Source organism: Muntiacus reevesi, chromosome 10 (assembly GCF_963930625.1).
Source record: "Muntiacus reevesi chromosome 10, mMunRee1.1, whole genome shotgun sequence".
Taxonomy (NCBI): Eukaryota; Metazoa; Chordata; class Mammalia; order Artiodactyla; family Cervidae; genus Muntiacus; species Muntiacus reevesi.
The window spans coordinates 75337973-75360513 of record NC_089258.1 but is presented as its reverse complement, the minus strand read 5'-3'; the positions used below and the strand labels follow the sequence as shown (position 1 = coordinate 75360513).

At 38.0% G+C, this 22541-nt stretch overlaps 1 protein-coding gene across 1 annotated transcript in view; it reads left to right on the top strand.

The window, feature by feature from the left end:
- The window catches only part of LOC136176386 (A disintegrin and metallopeptidase domain 3-like), a 117456-nt gene that overhangs the window by 61081 nt on the left and 33834 nt on the right, over window positions 1-22541 (top strand). Inside the window, exons 12-16 of the mRNA XM_065946537.1 lie at window positions 6478-6664; window positions 10587-10685; window positions 13719-13914; window positions 14425-14515; window positions 14795-14975. Coding sequence (XP_065802609.1) covers window positions 6478-6664; window positions 10587-10685; window positions 13719-13914; window positions 14425-14515; window positions 14795-14975 — 754 coding nt within the window. The remainder of the gene's footprint in view (window positions 1-6477; window positions 6665-10586; window positions 10686-13718; window positions 13915-14424; window positions 14516-14794; window positions 14976-22541) is intronic.

The following is a 22541-nucleotide window of genomic DNA, read 5'->3' as shown; positions in this document are numbered from 1 at the left end:
GCAAGGCTACTGCTGAGTCATGGGCGAGGGGTGGAGCCATCACTAGCGCCTCTCCCCACATGCCAGCACCAGCTGCTGACCAGTTGTGGAAGACCCAGGGAGGGTGGCCTTTTAAGTGCCTGATGCAGTGAGCAATAGAGAAGGACCCCAGCCAGGGGAGCCCTTTAAGTACCTGGTACACCAATAGAGAAAGGACCCCCGTCAGGGGGGGCATTTAAGTGCCTGAGATGCTGAACAGCAGAGAAGGACCAGCCAGAAAGTCTCTCTGAGCGCCAGCTGCCTGAGGCTAGAAAAAGTCTATAAGTGCTGTAGCTCCTGCGCCTGAGGCTGCCGGGGCCCCTGCACACTCGGCACTGCCAGGGTCCCTGCAATCCAAGCAGCTGCACCACCTCCATTCTTGACTCTCAGTGAGACAAAGGTGCCAGAGGCTCGAAAGTATCCTAGTAGCCCCATATCTCCTGTACCAATGGCTTCCGGCTCTCCTGGGTACCTGGCACTGTGTTCCAAGCTGCCACACGACCGCGACACTAGATCCCCACTGCTGCAGGCTGCCAGAGGCTAGAGAGAACCCCAAGAGAAGCATGTCTCCTACTCCCCTGACCTCCAGCTCCCCTGCATACCTGGAGCTGCCAGAGGACCTGAGATCCAAGCGGCCGCACCACTTCCACACCTGGTCCTCACTGGAGCAGAGGCAAGCCCTCCAGGGCAGCCTCGGGAGCACACTGCTATGGACAGCCCACATGTAGAGGTGGAGATAAAACCACGATTGAACCCCAGAGGCAGTGTGGCTTGGAAAGAGGATTGAAAACCTTCCTATCAACGGGACAAGCTGCAGGTTAAATCCAAACAATCAACTAGGCAAACTCTGTGCCTATGAAATGCATAAAGGGACAATGAGAATTCCCACAGAACAGAAGACACTGACTTGGGCGGCTGTGGACATTGGAGGCAAGAATATACAGGTGTAGGGCCAGAATCTGAGCTGTCCCGAGAGCAGGTCCAGAGACCAGCTCAGTCCTGGAGGGCATCCTAGGGATGTCGAGGCGGACTGTAACTCACAGCGAGGAAAAGGACACTTGACAGCAGAGATCAGAGAAAAATTATTATTATATTCTGATTTGTTCTTCAAAGAAGACATATAGATTGCTAATAAACACATGAAAAGATGCTCAACATCACTCATTATTAGAGAACTGCAAATCACAACTATAGTGAGATATCACCTCACAGCAGTCAGAAGGAGTGTCATCAAAAATCTACAAATGATAACCACTAGAGAGGGTGTAGAGAAAAGGGAAGCCTCTTACTCGGTGGGAATGGAAATCCATACAGCTGCTAAAAAAGACAGTATGGAGATTCCTTAAAAAGCTAGGAATTAAACTACCATATGACCCAACAGTCCCACTACTGGGCATATACCTTGAGAGAGCCATAATTGAAATAGGCCCATGTACCCCAATGTTCACTGAAGCACTATTTCTGATTGCTGGTACATGGAAACAAGCTAGATGCCAACTGACAAATGAATGGATAAAGAAGCTGTGGTACATAAATACAAATGAATATTACTCAACCATAAAACAGAATGCATATGAGTCAGTGCTACTGAGGTGGATGAACATAGAGCCATTAAAACAAAGTAAAGTAAGTCATAAAGAGAAAACAAAGTATCATACATTAACATATATATTATATATATATATATATGGAATCTAGAAAGATGGTACTGATGAACCTATTTGCAGAGCAGCAATGGAGACCCAGACACAGAGAACAGAGTTATCGTCTCAGGGAAGGGGGCAAGGAGAGGGTGGGACAAATGGAGAGAGTAGCAGTGAAGCTTATTCACTACCACATGTCAAAGAGATAGCCAGTGGGGATTTTCTGTGTGACCCAGGGAGCTCAGACCAGGGCTCTGTGGCAACCTAGAAGGGTGAGATGGGGTGGGAGGTGGGAAGGAGGTTCAAGAGGGAGGGGCACATATATATGTGGCTGGTTCATGTTAATATTGTTAATATATGGCAGAGACCAACATAATATTGTAAAGCAATTATCTTTCAACTAAAAATAAGCAAGTTTTTAAAAATTCAGCAGCACATTAAAGTGATCATATATCATGATAAGGGCTTCCCTGGTGGTGCTAGTGGTAAAGAATCCATCTATCAATGCAGGAGACTTACGAGATGAGGGTTTGATTCAGGGTCAGGAAGATTCCCCTGGAGAAAGGCATGGCAACCCACTCCAGTATTCTTGCCTGAAGAATCCCATGGACGGAAAAGCCTGGTGGGCTTCAGTCCTTGAGGTCACAGAGAATCAGCCAAGACTGAAGTGACTTGGCATGCATGCACACATAACATGAAGAGAGGGATTTATTTCATGGGTGCAAATGTGAGTCAACATCTGTAACTCAATGTGTTATACCCCATTTACAAAAAATGATAAAAAATATATTCATCTCAATAAATTATAAAAAGTTTGAAAAAATTCAAATCCATTTACGATAAATACTCTTATCAAAGTAGACATGATGGAATGTGCTTCAACTTCATATGGTTATATATGACAAACCACAGCTAACATCCTACTCCACAGTGCAGGGGCTTCCCTGGCTGTCCAGTGGTTAAGACTCTGAGCTTCTACTAAAGAAATCGTGGGTTCAGTCCCGGTCAGGAAACTAGGATCCTGCTTGCTGCATGGGGTGGCCAAAATAAAAATATGCAAAACAATAAAACACTGTAAAGATGGATGATTTCCTTCTAACATCTGGAAACAAGACAAGGTTGCACAGTCTTGCCACTTTTATGCAAAATGGTATTGAAAGTCCTAGGCAGAGCAGTTAGGTGGTAGAGATAAAAATTATCTAAATCAGAAAGGAAAAGTAACACTGTCACTATATGCAGATGATATGATTTTGCACATAAAAAACCCTAAAGGACTCTACCAAAAACTGTCAGAAGTAATAAGCATATTCAGGGAAGTTACAGTATGCAAAATTAATATATAAAATACTTTGTATTGCTATATACTAAAAACAAATTATCAGGAGTAGAGATTAAGAAAGCAATCCCATTTACAATAGCATCAAAAAGAATGAATTACTTGAAACAAATTTAGAGGCCAAGAAAGTGAAAGATGTGTACTGAGAAATATAAGACATTGATGAAAGGAATTAAATAATATGCTAGGAAATAAAAAACATACTTCATGCTCATGTATTGGAAGAATTAACATTGTTAAAATATCCACATTAGAACTGGAAAAGGTCAATCCTTATCCAAATTTCCAAGAAGAGTAGTACAAAAGAATGTCCCACCCATGGGATAATTGCACTCATCTCCCATGCTAGTAAGGTCATGCTTGAAGTCTTGCATGCTAGGCTTCAATATTATGCAAACTAAGAACTTTCAGATATCCAAGCTGGGTTTAGAAAAGGCAAAGGAACCAGAGATCAAATTGCTAACATCCACTGGATCAGAGAGAAAACAAGGGAATTCCAGAAAAACATCAACCTCTGTTTCATCAATTGGGCTAAAGCCTTTGACTGTGTGAATCATAATAAACTGTGGAAAGCTCTTAAAGAGACAGGAATACTAGACCATCTTACCTATCTCCTGAGAAACCTTATGCGGGTCCAGAGGCAACAGGTAGAACCTTGTATGGAACAACTGATTGGTTCAAGATGGGAAAAGAAGAGTATGACAAGACTGTCTGCTGTCATCCTGTTTGTTTAACCTATACGCTTAGCACATCATGAGAAATGCCAGGCTGAATGAGTCACAAGCTGGAATCAAGATAGACGGGGGAAACATCGACAACCTCAGATATATGGATGGTACCACTCTAATGGCAGAAAGTGAAGAGGAACTAAGGTTCCTCTAAGGTTCCCTCATGATGAGGGTGAAGGAGGACAGTGAAAGAGCCAGCTTAAAATGTAATATTAAAAAATACACTAAGATCATGGCATCAGGCTCCATGACTTCATGGCACATACAAGGGGAAAAAGTGGAAGCAGTGACAGATATCCTCTTCTTGGGCCCTAAGATCTTTGTGGATGGTGACTGGAGCCATGAAATCAGAAGACAATTGCTTCTTGGTAGGAAAAAAAAAAAAAAAGCGAAGTTGCTCAGTAGTGTCCAACTCTTTGTGAACCCATGGACTGTGGCTTACCAGGCTCCTCTGTTCATGGAATTTTCCAGGCAAGGGTACTGGGGTGGGTTACCATTTCCTTCTCCAGAGGATCTTCCCAACCCAGGGATCGAGCCCAGGTCTCCCACATTGCAGGCAGCCACTTTACCGTCTGAGCCACCAGGGAAAATGTGTCAAACCTAGACTGTGTGTTGAAAGCAGAGGCATTACTCTGCCGACAAAGGTCCGTATAGACAGGGCTATGGCCTTCCCAGTGGTCATCTACACTTGTGAGAGCTGGATCGTAAAGAAGGCAGAGCAGCAAAGAATTGATGCCTTCAAACTGTGGTGCTGGGGAAGATTCCTGAGAGTTCGTTGGACAGCAAGGAGATCAAACCAGTCAATCTTAGGGGAGATCAACACTGAATACTCATTGTAAGGACTGAAACTGAAGCTGAAGCTCCAGTATCTTGGGCATCTGATGTGAACATCCAGCTCATTGGAAAAGTCCCTGATGCTGGGAAAGATTGAGGGCAGAAGAATAAGAGGGTATCAGAAGATGAGATGGCTGGATGGCATCACCAATACAGTGGACATGAACTTGGGCAAATTTCGGGAGATTGTGAGGAACAGGGAGGCCTGGCGTTTTGCAGTTTGCAAAGAGTTGGACACACCTGGGTGACTGAACAGTAACCATCTATATTATCCAAATCTGTCTGCACCTTCAATATAATCCCTATTCAAATTGCAATGGTAATTTTCCCAGATATAAAATGAACAATCCTAAAATTTGAATGGACCCTGAATAGCCCTAGTAATCTTGAGAAAGAAGAAAGTTGGAGACATCATATGTCTGATTTCAGGACCAAGATAGACAAGATACAAAGAGCCATGAGCATTTGTGTCAGAATATAAGAAGATGTTCAAAGAATTTGGATATGTGCCTCATGGACACAAAGCAGTTTGAAGGAGTCTTCCAACAGGCAAATCCAGGGCAATCTGAAAATCAGATGTAATGTTAATTAAGGATTAAAACCCCTTTTAGTGTACTAGGAATATTTGAGTCCATATCCATATAAATACATGAAAATATTATTTTGAAGTGGATAAATATATTGAATGGATATAGTAAAATAAGGTTATGAAAGATATATATAATAGTGAATATATTGAAAATATAACTAAAAAGGACATATACACATAAAACTTCTCCTCAAATAATTATTAAGAGATAAGGAGAGAAAGAGATGTTAGAGTATAGACTTTAATCACCTAATCAAAATGACTTTTTTCAAAAAGATAAAAGTAGGAATCATGTACTGTTAGGAGGCAATGGAGCAGACACACTCAGCAACACTTCTCTGATGCGTTTAACAAGATACATAACCTCACTCTAAGTATCGGGAAGCATTTCATAAACCAAAACTGAAGCACATTTTCCCAAATAATCAGCCTGTGACTATAAAACTTTTGAATGTCAGAAATGCCACAAAAAAATGTAGTCAACTAAACTAAGGAGATAGGAGTACTAAATGCAGTTGTTGGTTCTGGAGTGGATCTTTTTGTGTAGAGTGCCAGTCCTGTGATGAAGGGGAAATTTGAACCTGATAAAAGAATTAGATGTTAACAACATATCTTTGTTTCCTGTTATTGAAGGTCTGTTTTAAGAGAACTCAATTCTCTGTAAGAGTTATGCATTAAAATTATTATTATTCAACTAGTTTAGGAAACAAAATTTCTCATGTCATTTCTCTAAGTATGAGTTTGTTATTAAATTAAACAAAAACCCATTAAACAGTGCACTAGAAATATAGAAATATCAAACTAGAGAGAATCTAGGGTTTATGCATTCTCTACACTTAATGTTGAATTCTTTTAATTTTCTTACCAAGGTAAAAATAATCTTAACTTTTAATTAATGCAATCAACCATCGTGTTTATTCTTTCAGTTTTTAATATTATCCCTAGTATATGTATCATTTTCTTAATAATAATTAGTTCTTCTTACTATAATGATTATAATCTTTACAGTGTTGTCAATAATAAGGAAAGTAGTAAACAGTTATAAGTTGTACTTAAATAAAGCCTTTTTGTCAACAAGCACTGTTTTGTTTAACATATTCTCAATCATGCAACCTCCTTAACATCCTCTATTTATTAGATGTCTGTAATATTGAATTAGAATAGAAATGAGCTTATTCTTTTATTACTAATTGGATTAAAAATAAAGCACTCTCCATTTCTTGGCTGTTCTCTAAGTGAAGAAGTAAATAATTCACAGCATGTTATTGAAGAGTGTTACTTTGATACTGATTGTATTCATTTTAACTAAGAAATACAATTCAATTTTAGACCTTCCCACGGCATAAAGTTTTTTAGCAGTTGCAGCATAGATGAATTTAAACATACAACTTCACAGCCTAAATTTGAATGTCTTCAGAACCAAACAGTTCCAAAACTGGTTCCACAAGGAAGAGCCTCAACTTGCGGCAATGGGGTTTTGGAACCACCTGAGCAATGTGACTGCGGGGACAAGGAGGTTAGTGAAGACTGATGTTTGTTTCTGTGTTTGTCACGTAATCTGACAAATGTACAGGTGACATAAAGGGGGAAAACTTAAAAAAAATTGTACCATATAGTGAGCATCTAAGATGGGAAGATTGGGGCATGTGATAACTGGCTCATCCAGAATTTGAAGTTGAAGAATTTAAGAATAGGGTAAGTGCAGCATGGGTTGAATGTTTCCTTACTGCATAAATATTACCCATCTTTCTGTATCATAAACATCAATTCCAACACTAGTGTAATCATCACCTAAATCATCCATGAATTCCTTTAAAGTGACTGATTTAGATCACTGAGTTGTTAAATGTATGCTGTTGTTCACATCTTCATCTTCCAATTTCAGTCCTTGCATTGGGGAAACTTCATTTTTTTCTGGCTTGGTTTCACAAAATTGAGTTAAAGAGCAGAGACATCACTTTGCCCACAAAGAACTGTATAGTCAAAGCCTTGGGTTTTCCAGTAGTCATGTATGGATGTGAGAATTGGACCATAAAGAAGGCTGAGTACCAAAGAATTTATACCCTTGAATTATAAAGTTGGAGAAGACTCTTGAGAGTCCTTTGAACTGCAAGGCAATCAAACCAGTCAATTCTAAAGAAAATCAACTCTGAATAGTCATTGGAAAGACTGACACTAAAGCTGAAGTTCCAATACTTTGGCCACCTGATGCAAAAAACCGACTCATTGAAAAATACCCTGATGCTGGGAAAGATTGAAGGCAGGAGGAGAGGGGGACAACAGAGGATGAGATGGTTGGATGGCATCACTGACTCAGTGGATATGAGTTTGAGCAAGTTCTGAGAGATGGTGAAGGACAGGTAAGCCTGGCATACTGCAGTCCATGGGGTCACAAAGAGTCAGACTCGAGTGAGCAACTGAACTGAACTGATAGGTTTATGGATTATAATAAATGCACCACCACATCTGTTAAATTCCAGTGTTGTGTGATTCTTTTTGGTCAACTCTCATCTCTTATTTTGGAGTCTCTTTTTATGAATATTCTTGAGCATATAAACCACCAGTTATCAGTCAGTTCAGTCACGAAGTTGTGTCCGACTCTTTGAGACCCCATGGACTGCAGCACTCCAGGGTTTCCTGTCCATCATCAACTCCCGGAGCTTGCTGAGACTCATGTCTATCGAATCAGTGATGCCATCCAACCATCTCATCCTCTGTTGTCCCCTTTTCCTCCCGCCTTCAATCTTTCCCACCATCAGGGTCTTTTCCAATGATTCATTTCTTCGCATCAGGTGGCCAAAGTAGTGGAGTTTCAGGTTCAGCATCAGTCCTTCCAATGAGTATTCAAGACTGATTTCCTTTAGGATGGACTGGTTGGATCTCCTCGCAGTCCAAGGGACTCTCAAGAGTCTTCTCCAACACCACAGTTCAAAAGGATTGATTCTTCGGTGCTCAGGTTTCTTTATAGTCCAACTCTCACATCCATACATGACTACTGGAAAAACCATAGTGTGACTAGACAGGCCTTTATCAGCAAAGCAATGTCTCTGATTTTTAATATGCTGTTTAGGTTGGTCATAGCTTTTCTTCCAAGTAGCAAGAGTATTTTCATTTCATGGCTGCAGTCACCATCTGCAATGATTTTGGAGCCTAAACCAGTAAAGTCTTTCACTGTTTCCATTGTTTCCCCATCTATTTCCCATGAAGTGATGGGACCAGATGCCATGATCTTAGTTTTCTGAATGTTGAGTTTTAAGCCTACTTTTTCACTCTCCTCTTTCACGTTAATCAAGAGGTTCTTTAGTTCCTCTTCACTTTCTGCCATAAGGGTGGTGTCATCTGCATATCTGAGGTTAATTGATATTTCTCCTGACAATCTTGATTCCAGATTGTGCCTCATCCTGTCCAGCATTTTGCATGATGTTCTCTGCAAATAAGTTAAATAAGCAGGATGACAGTATACAGCCTAATATACTCCTTTCCCAATTTTGAACCAGTCTGCTGTTCTGTGGTTGGTTCTTGACCTTCATACAGCTTTCTCAAGAGGCAGATCAGGTAGTCTAGTATTCCCATCTCTTTCAGAATTTTCCACAGTTTGTTGTAATCCACACAATCAAAGGCTTTAGCATAGTCAATGAAGCAGAAGTAGATGTTTTTCTGGAGTTCTCTTGCTTTTTCTATGATCTAGTGGATGTTGGCAAATCTAGGTCTTTAGTCTGGATTTCCATTATATATTGAGTGCTGTTAAAATATACTCTCTACTGTAGGTGCTCTCTTTGATTCTAGATTTTTGATATTAGGCTACCATGTGACTGATTTTTGCTTCATTTTCCCCAATATTAATATTTAGCGAGGGTTTAATATTCTATCTTCACTAAATTCACTTGTTGTTTTTCATTAACATATTTATATTGTGAAACATAACACATTCTTCTTAATAATGAAACATGAAATATATAAAAATGATTATTATCTGATTCTTATAGGTATTACAAGTATTAAATAGGAATAGAATTTGGGATATACTTTAGTAACATGACATTAGTGTAACTTCATAATGTTTCATTTTATAAAGGACATTATGTAAGTATTGAGGTATAATAAAATATCAGTAATAAATTACTATTTTATAAGAAAATAATAAATTACTTAATTTTGGTAGAACAGATATATTCCCCTTATAGTTACATTTACAACATACTACTCAAAATACTTACAGTAAAATAAAAATACATATATGTAGATATATATTTATATATATAACAGAAACATTTTACACCTTCACATATTTACTGGGGTTAATGTGGAAGAAAATTTTATACAGAAGCTCTTAGAACAAATCACAAAAGAAGAGTGGCAATTTTCAGATTTCACAATATCACAGTAACAAAAACATTTTTAAAACCTGCCAAAATAGAAATAAGCTGTCATGACAAATTGCAAAACAATATTAAATATATTAGTGCCTTGGGGTTAATAGTATTAACATAAAAGTGCTTAGAAATAAAGGAAATAAATAGAATACCTCAACAAAAAGTATGCATAAACATATAAAATAAACTAAATTGAGCAGATATGTGAAACTGAAACAGATATAAACAGTTATTTGTACCTATTCACTTTATTCATTTTAAAATATTATCAGTCATATCATATCACTCTTACACTTACTAGATAACTCTGTAAAAAGAAGGAAATAAATGTGTGTTATGAAAGAGCTCTTAACATTTTTTAATTCTTTGAACGAATAACTTTTAGAATCAATCTTTAATATACATGAACTAAAAAGTGAAAAATGTTTCTTTGAAATGAAACAACCACAATATGCTGTTGTTATTTAGAAACCTCTATTTTGTCACATCCAAATATTTTTATATAGTCACAGAATATCTTGAGGCAAATTGATAAGATAGATAAGTAGTTTTCTAGTGGCTCAGACAGTAAAGAACCTGCCCGCAATGTGGGAAACCCAGGATCGATCCTGGCTTAGGAAGATCCCTTGGAGAAGGGAACGGCTACCCACTCTAGGATTCTGGCCTGGAGAATTCCATGAACAGAGGAACCTGGTAAGGCTACAGCCGATGGGGTCACAAAGAGTTGGACACGACTGAGCAAGTAATGCACACATACACAGACACACACAAATGAAAAAAACTCAAAATTTATTGTCCATATAGTTATGAACACAAAAAGATTGAGATAAATTTCATTACATTTTTAACTGTCAAATTCTTGAGCATAGAATCATGAATGATTTCATTACCACTTTTTTTCTATATCAAAATACATTGTTTAGGTGAAGTGGTATTAAAAATAGATACAGGTATAAAACTTACACTGTGATTGTAATTAGAGACATGTCTTAAGATATTTTGACAATAAGTAAAATGATTTAGTTCAAAATTCCTTTTATTTAACTTGATTACCTTTGCTTTCAGAGCTGCGAGCATCTTAAATGCTGTGATCCTTTAACCTGTGCACTGCTTGGAAACGCGTCCTGTGGTTCTGGACCATGTTGTGGAAAAAAAACTTGTAAGGTAAGTTTTCAGAATATTGCCTTGTTTTCTTCCATGAAATTCTTGCTTTTGTGGGCTTTTTAGCTATTTTTCACATAATTTTTACTCATCATTCAAATGTATTGCCATATGTTCTTGATTCATACACAGTTGATTTCAGAATTGAGAGGTCTCCAGATCTTTTCCAATCAAATTTTTAGCCCTGCCTCTAACCTTATTGTTTTGATTTCTCCTCAGAACCCATCCTATTATGCCATTTAATAATAATTTCAGGTAATTTGGGTGTTGTGAGTTCCTCTTGGTCATAATTGAATGTAGCTCCTCACAATCTATGACAAAATTATGAATAAGCCACCCAACACACACTTGAGATACAGCATTTGAATAAACAGACAATTATAATAGCAACCCCAGGCTTTGGAAGTAGCAGAAAAAAGGAATCCATAGGGAATAGTCAGCAATATGCAGCATATCTGATACTGAAGATTAGCTTTGTCAATCACTCACTGAATCCTCGACTTCCCTTGGGAAGTTTTCCCTTCTATTTTCCTTCATAGCCACCTCTGATAGGAGACCAGGTAAGTTCTCTGTTCTAGGGATTACTTCATTTTAGCAACTCATCTTTCTTTGTGTCACTTTCAGGAGGCTATGACATGCATAAATGCTGACTGATTAGAGGTTTTGTTGTCAGGTTTGTTTATCCACTGTCAATGGAAATCTCTCCCCACATCATTTTACCCTGTTCTCTGCATGTTCTTTTCCACTAAGTGGGCTAGTTCTTAAAGCCAATGTTCATTTGTTTCAAAACACATTAATGTAGAGGCCAGCCTAGGGTTTCCACTTCTTAGCAAGAAACTGTGTTGTTCTTTCCTTCCCCAGAACTCTCATCTTTGTCTTTGTCTCCAAATCAGTGAGACTGAGCAGTTGAAATTTCTAAACTTTCCATCTGGGCTCCCCAGGTGGTGCTGGTGGTAAAGAGCCTGCCTGCCAGGAGAATCCCATGGACAGAGGAGCCTGGCCCCTGCAATCCACAGGGCTACAAAGGGCTGGAGATGACTGAAGTGACTTAGTACACACCCACTATTGCCCTCTACCTGCATCTCAAAGGATAATTCTTTGCAACAGAGAATATTCCTGGATTTGGTCCAGTGAAAATTCATAGTATAAGTTGCTAGGGAGAGATTCAGGGTAACAGCAGTGAATTCTATAAAGAAGTTCCAACTAAAACCTGTAACTCCAGCTATCATCTTTTGTTTTTAGCATTCAGGACAGCATTTATTGATCTGTAGAAGGTAGCCCTGGACAGCCTTTTCATTTTTCACACTTGAGGGAACCTGTGACTCAATTCTAGTTCTGGGAATGTACCCACTGCCACCATCTGCCCAGGACCTTTCCTCCTCACTCTTGATGCATGCGTCAATGTCCTATGTTAGTTCCCATTAACTTTCTCACACATTATAGCATAAATCTAGCTTTTGTTGTCTTTTCAAGGGTCACAGGTGCCTCTCGTACTAGTGACCATAAGCTTAAAGGGCTTTTTATTGTTTTACCTGTCTACTTTCCATTCTAGCTTCCACTGACATGGTCTGAAATCTAATGATTTGATCCAGTGTTTTTTTCTTATAATTTTTCAGTTTAGATGAACACAAGTCCTAGTGCAAAGATATGGAAGACCAATACTTTAACCTGCTATTATCTGATACATAATGGGGACTAACATGTTTTAGTCAGTACCCAGACTTTCCTCTCTGAAGTTTTAAGGAGTTGTGTCTGGTACTGCACACCAGCAATTGTCCTGGGTCAGCTGTATCTTGATGATGAGCAGACAAGCAAAGAATAAGAAACAAGCACTCAGGAAGCTGACATACGACATGAGGTCAGCGTCATGCTCAAGGGAATCTTTGTTTAAAATAGGAACAACAGGATTCTTGTGCTATACATCATTTGGATATCCTTGCTTTTCCTTGGCAGTTCTCAGACAAGCTTTTCCTGTATGCAGTACTGATAGCTCAGCGCAATTCCTGGCTTTTCTAGTCCATATTGTATGGTATTTCAGAAGAGCAGAGGGATCCCCTCTTTCCCAACAGCTATGCCCACCCCTGGAAGTGGCAGAAGCCCTGACCCACCATTACATTCTAAGTTAAATTTCCCACCACTGTGTCTAGGGAAAGTGTTGCAATTGTCATCCTGAGTCAGAAGCAGTTTCACAGCAGAAGTGGAATTAGTCCAGAAAAGAAAATTACTTGAAGGCCAAAAGGACAGGGGTGTCCACTAAGAAACATTTTAGAAACCTGGAAAGACCAGCATGAGTTAGTTAAAATATTTCAGGAGTGCAATGGATTAGTCCCCAACAATCGAAAGTTGAAAAACAGATATGTGTAGTGTCATCTCAGATATTTTCTGTTTATCTTGAAGTGAATATTCAGGATAGCCACAGCACTGTAACTATGAGTACTTTTGCTAGAGCCATGTTTAAATTGAAGTGCAAATCGCACAGTGAAAATGTAGCCATTTTCAAGTGCATTTAGTGCGTTGAGTAGCACTTAGGGCATTGGCAGTGTTGTGCAGCCACTGCCTTGACCTGGTTCCACAGCCGCTTCCTCACCCAAACAGGAGACCCCGACCCGTGACGCACCTGCTCTCCTCTCTCCCTTCCCCTCAGCTCCTGGCAACCAGCACTGCATTCGGTCTCTATGGATTTCCCTACTCTGGACATTTATAGAACTAGAACCATACAGTGGGAACCTTTGTGTCTGGTTTCTTCCCTAAATGCAGTGTTTCCGAGTTGCAGTCACCCTGTAGCGTTCATCAGTACTCCATTCCTTTACGTGGCTGAACACATTCCATCGTCCATACCACCGTTTGTTTGCACATTAGTAGGCATTTGGGTTCTTTCCAAACTCTTTCACCGAACTTTTAAGCAAATTTATAGCTTAAACACTTACAAACGTAACGGTAATGATGATGATAGCTACAAATTCAATGCTGTTATTTAATATTTCTACATTTGTTTTACTACTTCAAAGCACATATGTGTTTTTCCTTTTCTCACAGCTACTTGATAGAGGAATACTGTGTAGGAAAAGCGTTGATCCATGTGATTTTCCAGAATTTTGCAATGGGTTGTCTGAATTTTGTGTACCTGATATGAAAGCTGCCGACTTACAAACATGCAATAATAAATCTTCCTATTGCTTTGGAGGAGTATGCCAAGATAGAACGAAGCAGTGCGTGGATTTGTTTGGAAAATGTAATAATTTATCTTTTCTTCTGATCTTTATTTTTAAACTATATTTTTCTAAAGTCAGTAAAACACCAAAATCCAAATTTGTTTGTTAAATCCAAATTTGAACATAAAATTAAAATCAATGTAACTTTGAACTATGTATTAAAATCAATGTAACTTTGAACTATGTCTAGAGGTAAAACAGACCCAATAAGAACAGGAGAAAATGAATAGGATTTTAGTCAAATTTGATGTGGTTGGGAGAAAGTGAGTAGAATTTAGAATTGAAGATCAGAGAGAGTGCAGAAGACTAGGATTTCTTAATTGTTTCTGCTCTGTCATACCAGCTCTCCTATTCTTAAGTGGGTAGTTTACAGTAAGTGATTCTTTTTCTTGTATAGCCAAGAGATAATAGTGAAATTTGTAATAGATGGCATTGACTCGGCATTGTTGTTTAGATATTTCAATATTAATTTAACACAGTTTTAGTTTTTAATATTTTAAAGATGACTAACTGGAAATTTTGCTTTTTAGTTGCTAAAGAATCTACTTATCAGTGTACACAGGAAGTGAATTTTCAACAAGATAAGTTTGGAAACTGTAACGGAAGATCATGTACTTTTTGGTATGTATTTAGAAATTTATACATTTTTCAAATGCCTGTGTGAGTATTTATGTGTGTGTATACTGCCAAGAGTCACTTAATGCAAGTGAAAGATTAACCTGGTTTATACAGATGAATTTATATGTTGCACTTTATTAGCTGGTGTATGTTCTGAATAGCTTTGGTGTTATGATCGAAGTAACATTTTGAATTATCCTCATATTTTGTACTTTTTTTTTTATCTAATCTCTTGTGTCTCTAAGAAACCTATGGGCATTAAGAGCTTTTATATATTGACAGGCAGGCCCTTTGTGGAAAGTTAGTTTGCCATTGGACACATTCACTTATAGTACCAAGGGATGACATGGATATTCAATATACCTACCTTGGAGGCCATATATGTATGTCAGCAAGTATAAGAGCTCGTATATATCCGGACCCTACTGTTACAAAGAATGGAACCATGTGTGATGAGAACAAGGTAAATAAAAGTTTTACTTGATTCTATATATAGTGCATGGATGTCTGAGTGTGTGTGTGTGTGTGTGTGTGTGTGTGTGTGTGTGAGAGAGAGAGAGAGAGAGAGAGAGAGAGCTTAAGATTTTTTAATTTGCAATTAATGGTATAAATTTTGGTTACTATATCATCATAAAATGAAAAGGTCACTTTCTATTGGCTAAAGGAACATTTGCTTCACTGTCTATCTTTTTATTGTGAATTTTGGTATAGTTAGCTGAATTTGTTTTGTCACATTTGAGCATCTAAACTTGTCCAGTAGGCAAGGATCTGGTCTGTGACAGTTTGTGTAATCAAAGAACAAAAAGTATCAAATAATACTTGAAAAAAATGGGTCAGAACAAACTGAATAATGAGAAAAACAAGGAAAACCAAAAAAAGCCAACATTTAGCATTGCAGTTTTGACTAGAATTAAATTGCAATGGAATGAAAACATTTTCTCATTAGCCTACTCCCCTAGTTCTTTCTTCAAAAACATAACATACTTGTTTAACACTGGACCCTTCTACAAGATACACTAATAAAACAGTTTGAGTTTTATGTATTTTTCTTTTTCTTAAATACTTTGATAAACATAAAGAATTTTTAAAAACAGTGCCATTTAGTGCCATTTAAAAGCTAGTATATGAAAGTAAAAAGGGAAACAATTATTTCATATACATTAAGATACAATTTTTTTTAATGAAGAATAGAGGAAATTGGAAGTGAATAGTAACCTTCTCTCAAAATGGCAAAAGATAGTCTCACATAAATATAATGGCTTCCCTGATAGCTCAGCTTGTAAAGAATCTTCCTACAATGCAGGAGACCCCAGTTCGATTCCCGGGTTAGGAAAATCCCCTAGAAAAGGGATAGGCTACCCATTCCAGTATTCTTGCCTGAAGAATTCCATGGACGGATGAGTCTGGAAGGCTACAGTTGACGCCGGGTTGGGAAGATCCCCTGTAGAAGGGAACAGCTCTCCACTCTAGTATTCTGCCCGAAGAATTCCATGGACAGAGGAGTCTGGCAGGCTACAGTCCATGAAGTTGCAAAGACTTGGACAAGACTGAACAGCTTTCACTTTCAATCACAAAGGAACATACTGATGCTAACTGCATTATGAAGTAATATGTCACCCCTCTAAGCATCATTTAAAACAAAATGCAATAATGTTTACCATAAATATGGCAGAGTAAATATGTAAACTTATTAACTAATCTAATTATTCATTAATTAGCAAAAAGTATAATAATGGTATAATAGTATAATGTGGTTTAACACACACAAGAAAATTAATTTGGCCTTTTCCTTGGTTTCTGGCTCAGAGTTCCTAAACCTTAGAATTTCTTGACTGATAGGAATATTTGGTGTTATTCATAATGAGATTCATCCGAAGAAACTAGAGTTTATGCTAATGAGGTAATAGGGTGGTGCCTCTTGATGCTTCAGAGTATGCTGGTTACCAGGAAGACCAATTGATTAATGGGTTAGAGCTTTAAGCTCCACTCACAGCATCAATAAACGGAGTGATATGGCTGGAGATTGGACTCTGTAAAACTTTTTCAATGATTAGACTCAAGATAGTTTGTAAGTTGGTGAACACAGTGTGCTGTAATGAGGATGTGCCTGGAGAGGACATGGAGGCGATGACTTTCCTCTTGCCCGACAACACAGCTTGACCTCTGCATCTCTTCCATTTGGCTGTACCTGAATTATATTCATTCCCATTAATTAGTAAACATAAGTGAAGTCTTTCTCTGAGTTCTGTGAGCCAAATTAGGAAATTATCAAACCGGAGAGGGAGCCATGGGAAACTCCAATTCATAACCAGTTGGTCAGAAGGATAAAGACATGAACCTGGTGTCTGAAATGAGAAGAGTCTTGTGGGACTGAGCCCTTTAACTTGTAGAATTTGATTCTAACTGCAGATACAGTGTGTCAGAATGAGTTGAATTGAATTCTTGGACACTTGGTTGGTGTCAGTCATAGGTATCAGGTACCTTAGTGGGTATACCCCTACTATGTGTATGTGTATATGTATATATATATGCACATCTATGTGTACCCCAATATATATGTACGTGTGCACACCGACACATACTCCAGTATACGTGTATATGTGCACACACATCCATACCCCCATATATATGTATCTGTGTGCACACACACATACCCCAGTATATATATATACATGTGCACACACACATACCCCAGTATACATGTACATGTGCACACACACACACACTCTAGTGTTTATCAGTACAAAAAAATCATGAAATTTAACATATGACTAAGAAACATGAAAATGTTCTAACTTAACCTGTGATTAAATAAATTCAAAGTAAGTGAATATTCAGCTATTGTTTCTGTGCTATCATTTTGACATCAAAAATAACATTTGATAGAGAGGAGATGAAGATGTCATCATAGGAAGATGTTAAACTCACCTCTCCCCAGAAACACATCAAAAGTACATCTACATGTGAAGCAATTCTCCCTGAAAACAAATTGGATACTTGTCAGGTACGCAGGGAAGACAAACAATCAGTATGGCACCTGTGCCTCTAGGAGGGAGCATAGAGGAAGGGTGAGGGGTGCGTATGTGTGTGTGTGGTTCACAGATCCTCCCTGGGGAGGGAGTAGTTTAAACTGATTACTGGATACCCCAGGCCTGGGATCTGACACAAGGATTTGATCCCTTATCAAGTTTGAAAATCAGTGGGGCTTACAAGTGTAAGTGCAAGTTGCTCAGTTGTGTCTGACTCTGCGACCCCATGGACTATACAATCCATGGAATTCTCCAGTCCAGAACACTGGAGTGGGTAACCTTTCCCTTCTCCAGGGGATCTTCCCAACCCAGGGATCAAACCCAGGTCTCCCGCATTGCACACCGATTCTTTACAAGCTGAGCCACATGGGAAGCCCAAGAATATGGGAGTGGGTAGACTATCCCTTCTCTACCAATCTTCCCGACCCAGAAATTGAACCGCAATCTCGTTAATTTCACTTAATTTCATAGACACAAAGTCAAACAAAATGAGAAGACAAAAGAATTATTTCAAATGAAAGAAAAAAAAACTGAGAAAACAAAAAAATGATAATTTACCAGATAAAAAGTTTAAAGCATAATCAATAAGAATGTTATCTGAACTTGGGAAAAGAAGAAATGAACACAGTGAGAATTTTAGTGAAAAAGTAGAAATATAAAAAAAATAAAATAAAAAAATATAAAAAATATAAAAAAACTAGTCGGAGGTGAAGAATACAATAACTAAAAGAGACACAGATATAGAGAACAAGTCAGTGATTACCAGTGGGAAGAGGTAAGCAGGGAGAGATTGAGACATAAAACTACTATATAAAAAATAAATCAGCTATAAGAATATATTGCATAGCACAGAGCACACAGCCAATATTGTATGCTAACTTTGTTGTTTTAATTTTTAATTTATATTGGAGGACAGTTGATTAACAATGTTGTATTAGTTTCATATGTACAGCAAAGTGATTCAGTTTTATATGAGTATATATATCTATATATAAATCCACTTTTTTCAGATTCTTTTCCCATTTAGGTTATTACGCAGTATTGAACAGAGTTCCCTGTGCTATGTAGTTAGTCCTTGTTGGTTATCTGTTTTCAATTTAGCAGTGTGTACACATCAATCCCAAACCCCCAATCTATCCTTCCCCCTCAACCCTTCACCCCTAGTGGCCATAAGTTCATTCTCTAAGTCTATCAGTCAGTTTCTATTTTGTAAATAACTTCATGTCAATCATGTTTTTAAGATTACACGTATAAGTGATATCCTATGATATATGTCTTTCTCTGTCTGACTGACTTCACTTAGTTTGATAATCTCCAGGTCCATTTATGTTGCTACAAATGACATTAATTCATTCTCTTTAGTGGCTAATATCCTATTGTATATATGTACCACTTAATCTTTTTCCATTCATCTGCTGAGGGACATTTAATCTGCTTCTGTGTCTTGGGTATTTTGAATAGTGCTGCAATGAACATTGGGGTGCATGTACGCTTTTGAATCAAGTTTTTTCTCTTATATACCCAGGAGTGGGACTGCTAGATCATATGATATTTCCATTTTTAAGGAACTGTTCTCCGTAGTGGCTGCACCAATTTACATCCCCACAAACCTCATAGGAGAGTTTCCTTCTCTGCGTACCCTCTCTAGCATTTACTGTTTGTAGATTTTTTTGATGATGGCCATCCTGACCATATGACATGACACCACATCGCAGTTTTGACTCACATTTCTCTGATAATTTGATGGGCTTCCCTGGTGTCTCAGGTGGTAAAAAAATCTGCCGGCAGTGCAGAAGACCTGGGTTTGATCTCTGGGTTGGGAAGATCTCCTGAAGAAGGGGATGGCTGCCCATTTTAGCATTCTTTGCCTGGAGAATACCATGGACAAAGGACCCTTGTTGTTGTTGTTCAGTCATTAAGTCCTGTTCAACTCTTTGTGACCCCAAGGACTGCAGCATACCAGGCTTCCCTATCCTTCACGATCTCCCGGAGTCTGCTCAAACTCATGTCCTTTGAGTCAGTGATACCATCCAACCATCTCATCCTGTTGTCCCTTTCTCCTCCTGCCTTCAATCCTTCTCAGCATCTGGGTCTTTTCCAATGAGTTGGCTCTGCCCTTCAGATGGCCAAAGTATTGGAGATTCAGCTTTAGCATCAGTCCTTCCAATGAATGTTCAGGGTTGATTTCACTTAGGATTGACTGGTTTGATCTCCCTGCAGTCCAGGGGACTCTCAAGAGTTTTCTCAAGCACCGCAGTTTGAAAGCACCAATTCTTCAGTGCTCAGTCTTCCTTATGGTCCAATGCCCATCCATACACGACTACTGGGAAAACCATAGCTTTGACTATACAGAGCTTTGTCAGAAAAGTGATGTCTCTGCTTTTTAATATGCTATGTTCGCCATGGCTTTTCTTCAAAGAAGCAAGAGTCTTAATTTCATGGCTGCATTCTCCACAGTGAGTTGGGAGCCCAAGAAGATAAAATCTGTCACTGTTTCCACTGTCTCCCATCTATTTGCCATAAAGTGATGCGATTGGATACCACGACCTTAGTTCTCTGACAGTGCAAGGGGTTGCAAAGAGTCAGACACAGCTAAGTGACTAGCACTTTCACTTTTCAGTAACTAACTATGCTGAGCATCTCTTCATAGGTCTCTTACCCATCTGTATGTCTTCTTTAGAGCAATGCCTCTCTTTAGGTCTTTTGCCCATTTTTTGACTGGGTTGTGTGTTTTTATGATGTTGAACTGCATGAGATGTTTGAAAATTTTAAAGGCTAATCTTTGTCAGTTGCATCATTTCCAAATATCTTCTCCCATCCTTAGAGGTGTCTTTTTGTTTTTGTATATGATTCCCTTTGCTGTGCAACAGCTTTTGAATTTAATTAGGTACCATTCATTTTTGTCTTTATTTCCATTACTCTGAGAGATGGGTCAAAAAAGATATTGCTGCAATTTATGTTAGAGAATGTTTGGTCTTTTGTCCCTCTGAGAGTTTTATAGTATTCAGTCTTACGTTTAAGTCTTTAATTTATTTTGAGCTTATTTTTGTGTGTGGTACTAGAGTTTTCTAATTACAGCTTTTTTTTTACATATAGCTGTCCAGTTTCCCAGCACCACTTATTGAAGAGACTGTCTTTCCTCCGTTGTGTGGTCTTGCCTGCTTTGTCATACATTAGGTGACCATAGGTGTATGGGTTTATCATCAGCTTTGTGTCCTAGTCCACTGATCTATATCTGTGTTTTTGTGCCGGTACCTTCCTGTTTTGATGACTGTAGCTTTGTAGTATAGCCTTAAGTCAGGGAGCCTGATTCTTCAGCTTCATTTTTCTTTAGATTTCTTTGGTTATTCGGGGTCTTTTGTGTCTCTATACAAATTTTATGATTTTTGTTCAAGCTCTGTGAAAAATGCCATTGGTATGAATTTCATTAAATCTGTAAATTTCCTTGGACAGTGTAGTCCTTTTGACAGTATTGATTCTGCCTATTCAAGAATGTGGTGTGTTTCTCTGTCTGTTTGTGTTGTCTTCCAAATAAGCTACAAGAATATTTTACACAGCTCAGAGAATATAGTCAATATTTTATATTAATTTTAAATGGAGTATAATGTATAAAAGTATTGAACCAATATGTAGTATATCTGAAACTAATATAATATTGTAAACCAGCTATACTTCAAGTAAAAAAAATTTTGATGCTGAGAAGCGTAAATTATAATCTTCCTAAAATAAGTATAAATTAACAGATACTTTATGGAAAATGATTTTGAAATGTTTAGCAGTCAAATTTATTATCACACTTTTTATCTATTTCTGATATAATTAAGTTTAATTTTCAACTATTAGGAAATAGATGTTGATATAGAGCAATTATGATGTGAGTTATAATAGAGAAAATAAACAAGACACACTAGATGCCAAGTGTCGGTTTATCAGATAAGTTACAGCATAGGGAAGTGAAAGTGAATGCCACTCAGTCATGTCCGACTCTTTGAACCCCGTGGACTCTAGCCTGCCAGCCTTCTCTGTCCATGGGGGTTCTCCAGGCCAGAATACTGGAGTGGGCAGCCATTACCTTCTCCAAGGGATCTTTCCAAGCCAGAAATTGAACCCAGGTCTCCCACATTGCTAGTGGATTCTTTACCATCTGAGCCACCAGGAAAGTCCATACCCAATACAAATAATTTTTAATGACATGGAGATATGTAATATTAGGGTGATAGAGAAATCGGGGTAAAACCTGCAAGACATCATTTCTAACTTTTAAAAAATTTTAATTGAATATAGTTGAATTACAAGGTTGTGTTAGTGTCTTTTGTACAACAAAGGGATTCAGTTATATATATTCTTTTCCATTGTGTGCATTACAAGATATTGAATATAGTTTCCTGTGCTGTGCTGTAGGACCTTCTCATTTGTCTATTTTGTATACAGTGTTTTTTATCTGCTAACCCCAAACTCCTAGTTTATCCATCTCCCATCCCCTTCAACTCTACTTTTTTGACTACACATGAAAATTCTGTGGGTCGTGATCACTATTAAAGCATAAATGGTGTCTTTGACTAGGAAGGCAATATTGTTAAAATGTTACTGTTCTCAAAATCAATTAATGAATATGATGCAGAAGAATCCAGAAGAATCATGATTCCACCAGGTTTCTTTGCTGAGGTGGGGGGGCAGGGAATGAGTTGCTGGTGGAAATTTAAAAACTTATTTACTGTTATATTAAAATGCAAAGAGCTAAATGTACAAAATAGCCAATGCAATTTGAAATAAAATGTAAATTGGGAATTCATTTTACTAAATAACAAGACTTAAGATAAAGTTTAAAATAATTAAAATAAAAGCCAGTAGGTACAAGGATAAATTAGCCTATAGACTAAGGTATAAAACATTATTTCAAAGGAATTATAGGTCAAAATGCTTTAATAAAAATTCAAAGAAAACAGGGATAGTATCTATGAGTATCTAGGTATCTCAGAGTTATTAAATGGTACAAAGTC